The sequence below is a fragment of the Triticum aestivum genome, chromosome 7A (genome assembly GCF_018294505.1).
Source record: "Triticum aestivum cultivar Chinese Spring chromosome 7A, IWGSC CS RefSeq v2.1, whole genome shotgun sequence".
NCBI lineage: Eukaryota > Viridiplantae > Streptophyta > Magnoliopsida > Poales > Poaceae > Triticum > Triticum aestivum.
Genome location: NC_057812.1, coordinates 58381764 through 58392739, shown reverse-complemented (window position 1 = coordinate 58392739; position 10976 = coordinate 58381764). Strand labels below are relative to the sequence as shown.

General features: G+C 44.5%; 1 protein-coding gene across 3 annotated transcripts; it reads left to right on the top strand.

The window, feature by feature from the left end:
- Positions 1–3548: 3548 nt before the first annotated feature.
- LOC123151341 (wall-associated receptor kinase 2) lies at positions 3549–10114 on the top strand. Of its 3 annotated transcripts, none has more exons than XM_044571068.1 (4): positions 3549–3647; positions 7422–8330; positions 8420–8590; positions 8787–10114. In XM_044571068.1, the coding sequence occupies exons 1-4, from the start codon at positions 3623–3625 to the stop codon at positions 9962–9964; spliced, it is 2283 nt and encodes a 760-aa protein (XP_044427003.1). In that variant the 5' UTR covers positions 3549–3622; the 3' UTR covers positions 9965–10114. The 3 variants fall into 3 exon arrangements, with proteins under 3 accessions (XP_044427003.1, XP_044427004.1, XP_044427002.1); XM_044571069.1 differs by lacking the exon at positions 3549–3647 and adding an exon at positions 5870–6205; XM_044571067.1 differs by lacking the exon at positions 3549–3647 and having other exon boundaries at positions 7161–8330.
- Positions 10115–10976: the final 862 nt, after the last annotated feature.

Sequence of the window (10976 nt, the reverse complement as noted above, 5' to 3'; positions counted from 1 at the left end):
AGGTGCGCTTATAGAAATGCCCTTTCATACATTTTCCGTCTAGTCAAAGGCCTTTGACCGTTAGATTTTTCTATACGCGCACTTAACGGTCAAAGGCCTTTGACTGAACGGGAAATGTACGGAAGGGCATTTCTATAAGCGCACTTAACGGAAGAGGGGCAAAGTTGAGCACTGTTTTTATTTAGGGGTAAAGATGAGGTCGGGACAAAGTTAGGGGGAATTGTAAATCTCTCAAAGAAATAAATGGGAGAGATTTGAGAAATTGTTGACCCGGTCAAAATCGGGTGAACCAATTCCAACTAGAGACCTCAACTGATTGTGAGGCCTTCAAAATTAGGGAGCTTAGTATTGTTTTTTTGCGGGATAAAGGAAGATTTCATTAACTCAATGAGGCTTCTCGGCCTCTGAAAGGTTTACAATGCAGTCTAATCTCGATCGCAACCAAACAGCCGTGCGCGGGGTACTACGTCCATACGCGACGAGCGTGTGAGTAACATTATTTTGTGATCTACTAATATGAGAAAAGGAAATCTCCCTTGATTCAAACGCTACTATTCCACGTATCTCCTCCACTAGCGCTCGGACTTGTGAGCGATTCGCCGACTGTGTTGACAGCATTGAGACCGCTTCAGTACTATCCAACTCCACTAAGATGGGCATGTTTGTACGGTGCAAGGCCAGCTGCAGTCCCTCCCTACATGCTTCCAACTCCGCTTGGAGGCTATTATTACATGTAAACAACTGTCTGCATGCTGTGAAGATGAGCTCTCCTTCTTCATTTCTCAGGACCATACCACCACCTGCTGCGCCTGTGGCCTAGACAAAACTTCCGTCGGTGTTGAGCTTTGTCCAGCCGGGTGGAGGGGGTACCCATTGAAGCGTTGGCTCCTTCACACCGCTTGCATGTATAGGCCGGCCAACTTCATGCACAACCATTTTACCTTTCACCAAGTCGGCATGTGGGAATTGGTGGATGCTCAACAAAGACGTGATGTACCCGTGAAGAAAATGCATGGATGCTTCTGTGGGCGGAGGAGCCTTGTCGTGGGTAATTTCATTGCGGATGTACCACGCCCGCCACATGATCATGAGGACGACCATACGTGTTGTGTCCGATAGAGGGTTCAGGAGCGTGAAGATCCACTCTGGCCCATCATTCTCTATGGTGTCCACCTTTGGGATCGGCCAATCTTTCTCCATGGCTCGCCATAGGTCCCTAGCAAGTGGGCACCTACACATCGCGTGGAAGCCGTCCTCTCATTCCACACCACAGAGGGGACATATGTCAGTAAGCTCAAGGTGGCGAGAAAACTTATTAGCCTAGGTAGCCAGCGAGTTGGTTACAATTCTCCATGCGAACACGCGTACCTTTGGGGGAGCAGGGCACCCCCATATGATCTTCCAGATGGCGCGATGACCATCCGGTGCCCTGCTCGTGGCAGTTGCCAATGGACGTTTGCGCTCGTCCATGGCTAGGCGGTAGGCGGATCGAATGGTGAAGATATCGCTCCTCTCAGGCGCCCATGCGATGATGTCGTCGGTGGCGCGATGCGATGTACGGATGCTGCTGATAAAGTCGACGTCCGGAGGGAGGAAGTGGTGACGGAGAAGGTCCATACGCCAGTTGCCTGCCTCTTCAAGGAGCTCGGCAACTCTCCTGAGCCGGCAGGTTCCTTGCTGGGTGATGGGCTGGCGCGATGGCTCGGTAAGTAGCCAGCGATCACGCCAAATGCGGATGTTATGTCCATCACCAACACGCCACACGATGCCTTTTTTCAAGAGCTCAAGGCCATGTTGGATGCCCTGCCAAGTAGGGGAGGCGTTCCCCCAGAAGACAGTATCTTCAAGGCGACCCTCCGGATAGTAGCGAGCCTTAAGCACCTGCGCACATAAACTATTAGGATTAGTGAGTAAATGCCATGCCTGCCTGGCAAGCAGGGCCTGGTTGACCTGGTCAAAATCGAGTTGAACCAATTCTAAATTGAAGATATCAGTTAATTGTGATGCATTGAAAGCTAAGGAGCATAGTGTATAGTATAAAAAAATTAAATGAGAAAGCTTTGAAAAATTGTTTATTCGGTCAAAATCGAGTGACCCAATCTCAATTAGAGACCTTAATTAAATGTGAGCTCTTTAAAAGAGAGCTTAGTGTTGTAGAGGAATTTGAAATTGTCTAAATTATTTTAGAAGGTGTTCACAAGTATGAAAAACAAGCTAGAGACTGGATCATCCGCCTGAATAATTTGAGAAACAAAGGTGTCAACCCAATTTCAACATTTGCTCTGGGATGGCGCCATTTCTTGTGTTTGAATTAAAACCACAACAAGAATTATGAAACGGAGAGAGTACCTTTCTTTCAGGCCTTTCGGCAGTTGCTTTGTAATGATTTTGCAATAAATCCAAGAGTAAAATGCATCCACACGATCACCGAACTTGTTCGCTCATTGACCTTAATACAATTTTTAGCCCCTTGTGGTGGGTCGTATGTAAAAGGAATATATCTTTTTTTTAGGGTAAATAAAAGGAATATATCTGTAGTGTATACAACAGCTGTTGTTTTCCTATCTCCTTCCTTCTATCTCCTAGTCAAACTAGGATTATTTTTTTATATAGATTTATCTAATGTAGATCAAGGAAGAGGAACGAGTTGCTACCCATCACCAACGACCCAGTACCAAATGGACATATAGAATGTTTCTCTCAGCTAGGTTCCCATCGCGTGTACGTGACACATGCTTCAAAGCTAGATACGTGAAGTCAGCATGCCTGACGACGGTGTCAACACGTCGGAGCACAAAAGATTGCACTGAGCCAATAGTGAAAGAAAGTGACCTGCAACCGCTCTAGTCATATCAGACTTTGAAGCCTGCAATGACCACTCGTCCATCAAACAAAATATACAATCCGTTGAAAGAAACATTGGTCGCAGCATCATCCCACACAACACATTTTTCTAGAAAAGGAGGATGACTCCCGGCCTCTGCATCTGGGCAACTTCACATGTAGATGCCTGAAATCAGCATGCCTGACGACGGTGTCAACACACGTCGGAGCACAAAAAATTGCACTGAGCCAATAGTAAAAAGAAAAGGACACCTGCAAACGCTCTCGTCGTATCAGGGGAATAATCACTCGTCCCACACAATATAAAAATCGCTGAAAAAAACATCGGTCGAAGAATCATCCCACACAGCACATGCTTGTAATCTTTCACCGCTCCGCCGAGATTGGTGCAGAAGAACTCCACGCACATGATGACGTGCGCAACAGAGACAAAGGGGTAGAGCAGCGTGCAACAAAGCATGCATGCATGTATCCGCCTACCTACTCCTATTTTATGTAAAAACGTGCGGAGGAACGTGTCAAGGGGACGTGTTGAACGGCAGCCCCCCTCTTGGCCTGGCGCCCTGGCCTGGCCACCACACGCGGTTTTGGTCGGCACTCCGTTTCCCAAACACAGAGGGCATGCTTGACTATGCATCTCATCCAGCTCGTATATAAGCACTACCATCTCTCTCGCTGGCTCCATCTCACACTCCCGGCCGGCCCCGACGAAGACACACGCGCGCATCACCGGCGGAGGGAGGGACAAACTCGGTGGCCGACGCTAGCTCCGATCATCATGGGTTGCTGCTCGCTTGTTGCATGTAAGAGTTTTTCTTGCTCTCTCTAGCAATTCACACGAGTAACTTTAAGCAAGAGTCGTCATATTTGGTATTGTCACTCGTTATGTAAAGCACGCTTTATAAGTGTTTGGAGTCTGCCAGGCTCGTGCGCAAACATAGAATCACCAAACGATTGCCTCTGTAACCATTTTGTTTGTTTGTTTTTTATTTGCTTTATATTATATTTATAGGAGCAATTTAAATGACATTTAATCTAACCAAATACATGTGTCAACACGATAACTAAATTACCAACTACATATTAGTGGCCAAAATTCATCGCATTACATATGTTTTGCAATTTGAAATATTTTTAATAAGCGGCCTTTTTCAAAATATGCATTGTCGCTATTCGACATTGCTAGATACTAGTACTACCTACACTAGTCCATCGGCGGCGCCGTCTAGTCGTTGTCCTCCTCCTCATCCAAATCCGACAGGTCGTCGCGGCAGGTGTAGGGGTTGGAGCATCGACCACAAGATGTTGCTCCTCCTCCTCATCGCTAGTTGCGAGGCTGAAGGAAAATCAACCACAACACAACCTCCTCCACTAGCCAAGTCCTCGTCCCGCTAATCTCTCCCTAGCGTTGATACTACAAGCGTGCACGAGTGCAAGGGCCGACGAAGCAGTACTGCGAGTTGGTGACACAGGGGCTACCTGGTGTTGTTGGAAGGGCTGACAGCGGCTGTTGATGTTGCGAGTGGTGACCATGCTACTGCTAGCGACCATGGCACTACAACGGCGACCATTGGGTGATGGGAGTGGCAAGTGCCGACGTTGGCGACATCGATGACCAATCTTGCAAGGACAGAGTAGCGAGCACCGGTGCTGGCGAAGGTGACAGCCATAGCTGCAAGGGTGCCCACGCAGTGCTGTGATGCCGGAACCATTTGTTCTCCCTTTGCTACAGGCCATGACTCCCAGTGATTGCGATGGCTACCACACATGTTGGTCGTTATTAAGGAAAATCAACCGCAACACAACCTCCTCCACTAGCCAACTTCTTAATACAATCCTATAGTATCCAATCGTACGAATCAAAATACAATTCTTAATACAATTCCTTGTGTTTTTCCATGACATCAAACACTCTCTAGTTCAAATTCTTGTAGTTTGTTATCTTATACTAGAATTCAAGTGGACAATGTCACTCCAATACTGGATTTTTTTTCCTGCTCATGCGTTTAAAAAATCCTGCAAATCAGAAAGCCCCCCCCCCCCCCCCCAGTAGAAAGTGATTACAACGTTTCACTTTGTAAATGACCGATGTACCCCCGAAGGCAAGTTAACACCTCCACCCGGGTGAGTCTATGTCACGCTTCCTGCGAGACACAAGGTCGTGTCGCCATCCGCGAGCAGGTAGTGGGCCGGCCCAGTAAACATGTGTTTCATCATGCTGATGTCATGCCAACCTCATGTATGTAGTATTTTTGTCCCATTTTCCTTTTGTTTATATTTTGGGGGAAAACTAAATACATATATTACAGAAAAAATACATATATTACAGAAAAAAAATAATTTATTTAATATTTGAAAACTCAAAAATGTTCATATGTTTCAAGAAAATGTACGTGACAATTTAAAAAAATTATGAATGTATAAAATTTTCTGTGTAATTCAAAAACGTTTCATAACATTCAAAAATGTATGTTACATTAAAAAATGTTCACACGTTTCAGAAATATGCTTGTAACATTTAAAAAATGTTTATACAATAATAGAAAATGTTCAGTTAAAACTAATTCGTATGATTCAAAATATGTTCCAGTGTGTATATGGAAGTCGTTTAACACGTATTCGAAAAAATATCAAAACATGTATTTGAAAAATGTTAAACGCATATAGAAAATATTTTGAGATTTATACTAAATATGTATAATGTGTGTGAAAGAAATATTCATCAAAACACATATTTGAAGAATGTTAATCATGCATTTGAAAAATGTTAAATGTTTATAAAAAAATTCATTCTATATACAAAAGATGTACAATGTGTTCGAAAAAGGTAGACATGTGTTAAAAAATTAGGAAAAATAAAAACCATTATTTTTTTAGACAATAAAAAAACCGCAGGTAAAAAAATACTCTCATCAGCTACAGTGTTGGGCTGGCCCAATAGTTGTCATTTTTTGAGGGAGGCCCAATAGCCGTCTAAAATCAGTACGAGCGAAACATAGCTCTCGCGTCTCCTTTTTCTCGGAAAAAGAAAAAGTATCGCGTCTCCACCCGACCTGAGCGAAATGACTGCCCACCCACCATCGCCGCCTCGCCGGCGAGATGCCTGGCGCCGCCGACGGAAATACCCGCTCCATCTGCGCACCGCCGCCCGTACGGATCCTCAGGGTCCTGCCCCACCTCCGGCGAGTTCTCCCAGCCGGAGGTCTGGCTCCTCCAGCCGGCGTCGGCGTCGGCGCCGCCACGTCGGATCCGGGTATCCGGCGCTACCCGCGGGCGTCGCCTTAGAGCGCTATGCTTTCTCCTCCGCGGCTGTATTTGGCTGACGCGCTGTTCTACTCTCAGGGCTACCAGACTCTGTAAGGTACGGGGAACCCTAGCCCTACAGTACAGTGCAATAGAGCGCACAATATAGATAATTCTTACATATTGCATTGCTTGAACTATAGATAAATAAATCAATATTCTGTGGTAGAATTATCTTCTAGTTTACTAGTACCTTGCATACATTCGTGCGAAACAGGGCGGGGGACTTCTTTTTGTGCCCTCAATGGTTGAGCTGAGATGGATGCTTGTGGCTTCAGAGTATAAGCTAGGAATCAATCACGAAGCAGTGGCATGTAGAAATAGGCTCTTTACGGTGGCAAATAGGGATTAGGGTGTTTTTCAGTTATATTGAAGGTTATTATTTCTCAAAAGGAAATTGTTTCAAACTGTGAAATAGAACAAAAACATGAAAAGGGGATAACATGAAAAACATCAAATATAAATCGCTAAAGAACATGTGTTTTAGTGGGCAAGAATGTGATGGTCCTATACTCCTATCCCCACCCACCCATTTGTGTCATTTTAGCTTTATACAAGTGTAGAAACAAAGGGGTCACTTAAGTCTGTAACTAATTTTCTTTTACATTGTTGCCGATAAACAATTAATAAAAATATTTCATCTGAAAAGTTGCATATGAAAACCCAAATGAAAAACAAATGCGAACTGAAAAGCTACTAATGTTATCTTGGATTGGAGGTACTACTTTCGCTACAATTTCTGGCATTAATGAGAACGTAAAGAAACATGCAGTCTGAAGTTAGTAGGAACTAGCAACTCTCCTTTTTGGTCTACTCCCCAGCATAAATGTACAATTCTTCATATTCTTGTTTCTTTTTATCTATACCAAATTTGATTTTTTTCGTGATGACAAAAGATTCGAAATTAGAAATAATTAACAAACACATGTAGAGTTTATGTTTTATTTTATAAGAGGAATAGCTCTATTTTCTTCATCTAATTCAAATATTTTTTTGGGTCAAAAACTTTTGTAGTTGTGGGATGAAACTTAATTAACTACTACTGGGCTGTGCTGTATGATTCGACTTGTAAGGGATTTTCCCTGAATGATGTTTGGACTGGAGGAATGGCTTCAGCATATTTTGAAAGAATAAATATTTGTTATCTACTCGTATGCTGTATTAGGATTTATTTTTTATTTTGGGGGGCCAAATGACCCATATCATTAATTATAACATGCATCCAGCCCAGCTAGAACGGTATTTATATGATAACTCTTGTTCATTGCCTACAGGTCAGAAGCTCTTACTACTTGTTGCCGCCACCCTAGTCCTAGACCAGAGTACTACCGCTTATGGGGCTGCGTCCTCTGGGAGCATCAGCATGGCATGGCCTGGCTGCCCAGATAAGTGTGGCAACATCAGCATCCCGTACCCGTTTGGCACCGGAAAAGGCTGCTTCCAAGAACCCTTTAATGTCACATGCAATGGGACCGGGGCATATCTGGGCTCAAACGGACTTAGGATACTGGACATCAGTCTTACCTTGGGTGAGGTTCGTGTTCAGAATCCACATATAACATCACGATGCAACTTCAGCAATGGCAGCAATAGCACCAGTGGTTTGGACATCTTAACTCTTGATCCTTTTCATACGGTTTCCAACACCAAGAACAAGTTGACATCAATCGGCTGTGGTGGACTTGCAATGCTTGTGGGACAAGCCAAGGGCAAGAACCAGCTTGAGTACCTCACCGCTGACTCATGCATTTCATCCTGCATGGACGTAAGCAGCATCGGTAATGGCACAGAGTGCTCTGGCATGGGTTGCTGCCAGGCCCCTGTTTCAGGAAACATCAACGCCTTCCTCGCCCAATCCATACCAGTATCAGCTATATACAACTCTACCGTTCAGTCTTTCAGCCCATGCACCTACTCATTCGTTGCTGAGGATGATTGGTTCAAGTTTGATCGTTCCTATATCAACTCTACAAATTTTGGACGTAAATATACAGATGGTGTTCCTTTGGTACTCGATTGGGTTGTTGGTAATGGAAGTTGTTCTGAAACCAGCAAGATGGGATCACAGTATGCCTGCCAAGCCATGAACAGCGATTGCATTGATGTGTCCAATGGCCCCGGTTACCGCTGCAACTGTTCTCAAGGTTATGAAGGCAATCCCTACTTACAAGGAGGGTGCAAAGGTATGTATATGCATCTCGCAGAATTAACCTATGCTCCTTTATCTTGCAGAATTCATGTTGACGCTCTCCTCACTTCCTTGAAATGGCAGACATCAATGAGTGCGAACCTCCAAACCAGTCCTTGTATCCTTGCAAAGGTAATTGCAGAAACACCGTTGGGAGCTACACCTGTTCATGCTCATCAGGATTTAGGAGCGATGATCCAAAGAGCATACCCTGCGTTCAAGCTGACCCAAACAAAGCTCTGAAGGTGGCCTTAGGTATGGGGTTATAATTGCGCATAAATAGAAAGCTTTTTCATACTTCTTTATGCCAGTCATATAAGTCCAAGTAGAGTACAGTTTGTACAGGTATCATGTAGTAAAGCAATGGTGAGATGGCACAATATCTGGAACTATTTTTGCCAAATGTGGGTAATGTCACTAGTTGAACTAATGGAACCGTCATGATTTTCAGGCACATCCGCCGGTGTCGTCTTCCTCATGGTTTGCATGTTTGCTCTACGGGCTGAGCATCAGAAAAGGAAGCTGACTAAAGAGAAGGAAAGATTCTTTGATCAGAATGGTGGTCAGATATTATACCATCAAATTATGTCAAAACAGGTCGATACATTGATGATATTCACACAGGAAGATCTAAAGAAGGCTACGAATGATTTTGACGAGAGCAGAGAAGTGGGCAGGGGCGGTCACGGCACTGTGTACAAGGGTGTTCTTAAGGATGGAAGAGTAATAGCCGTGAAGCGCTCCAAGATCATGAATGTGGCCGAAACTGATGAATTTGTGCAGGAGATTATCATACTTTCACAGACCAACCACCGGAATGTGGTCAGGCTTCTAGGGTGCTGCTTAGAGGTGGAAGTCCCCATACTAGTCTATGAATTCATCCCGAATGGCACTCTTTTTGAATTCATCCATCGTAACCGTGGGACACCACCTCCCTCGCTGGACACCCGGCTCAGGGTCGCTCAAGAATCTGCTGAAGCACTCGCATATCTGCATCTGTCCATGAACCACCCCATAGTGCATGGAGATGTCAAGTCCATGAACATTCTCTTGGACGAAAACTACATGGCGAAGGTGACTGACTTTGGGGCATCAAGGACACTCCCCAAGAATGAGGTTCAGTTCATGACATTGGTGCAGGGGACCTTGGGTTACCTGGATCCCGAGTACCTGCAGGAACGGCAGCTCACGGAGAAGAGCGACGTTTACAGCTTCGGCATTGTGCTGCTGGAGCTGATCACGGGGAAGACGGCGATCTACCACGACGGCCCCAAGGAAGGCAAGAGCCTCGCGTCGTCCTTCCTGCTCGCGATGAAAGAGGTGAGCCTCGATGGCATCCTGGACGCGAGCATACTAAGCGCCGGGATGGAGGCGCTGCTGAGAGAAGTCGCTGAGCTTGCGAGGATGTGCTTGAGCACCAGGGGGGAAGAGAGGCCTTCCATGACCCAGGTGGCTGACAAGCTGAAGGCTCTGCGGAGCACCTGGAGGGAGAAATTGCTGCTGACGGACGGCGAGACTGAGCATTTGGTATCGGTACCTGCAGCTTTGGCGTTTCATGATCCTCTGTCATCGATCATGTTCTCGACTGGGCCCCGCATGTCTGGAATAGGTATAGAGACACCCAGATGATAGTTTCAGTTGACTGTTACACCATGCCAGTAGTGTGTGTACGTGTTAGAGGCTTGGAGCTTCTTGTATAGCGTCCATATTTGCCCTTGGCGATTGCTCTGCAATTATTTTGTAATAAATTCCAACTAAAATTCATCCATGTTCATTGAACTTGCTGGTTTGATCTTAATTCAGTGCGACCATTGCGCCCTGGACACATGTCTGTTTTCAGGTTCACACAAAAGGGGTTCTGTGTCAAGCTCAGAGGCCTTCACTTGCTGTTACTTACAGTACAGTGTGGATAGGGCAGCCTCATCTCATCTAGCCTCTGTTTATACTTGCTGGTTTCTGAGATAGATAGATGAGATGCTATTCGGTTTGTGGGAAACCAAAACATAGGAATTAGAAGTAGTACAGGAATTTGATAGGATTGATATGCTGGCACTTGCCTGGAAATCCATTTTGGCTCCAGGGAGCACATGCTCCTGCATGCCAAAAACGGATTTTAGAAATGTAAAAAATATTTGGAAAAAATAGAAGTATTCATTGTCACACCCAAATGGTACATGTAAATTTCCAGGGGACAAATTTAAGCATTTTGACATGTGCAAAAAAATAAGTTGAACGCCAAATGTTACACTTAATTTTGTTATTTTACCGACGAAGCACTGCTATCCCATATGGCATGAAAATTGTCTAGCACACTTGCTACACTAACATAAACATCTACAAAAAAAATCAGAATTTTTAAATTTTATTTACCTTTTTTTATTTTACTGCTAATTAAGGAGCATATGCTCCCCAGGACCAAAAATCCAAGTTAGGCACTTGCCATCCTAAGAAATTGTCTTGCCTTGTTCCTACGCAAAAAATAAGCTTTGAGTGGATATGTAGTTTCCTCCCAAAACACGGGAATTGAATAGTATTCCTACGAAATTCATGTATGCGTTTCCTACAAACTGAATGCATTGGTGATAAATTTTTCACTGGAATCCTTGTTCCTATGTTTTTCCTATGAAAATCCATCAAAACG

Coding starts and splice junctions, on each gene's coding strand:
- LOC123151341 (XM_044571067.1), top strand. CDS start 7,340: ATGACCCATATCATTAATTATAACATGCATCCAGCCCAGCTAGAACGG. Junction 8,331..8,419: donor CTTACAAGGAGGGTGCAAAG/GTATGTATATGC, acceptor TTGAAATGGCAG/ACATCAATGAGTGCGAACCT. Junction 8,591..8,786: donor AGCTCTGAAGGTGGCCTTAG/GTATGGGGTTAT, acceptor CATGATTTTCAG/GCACATCCGCCGGTGTCGTC.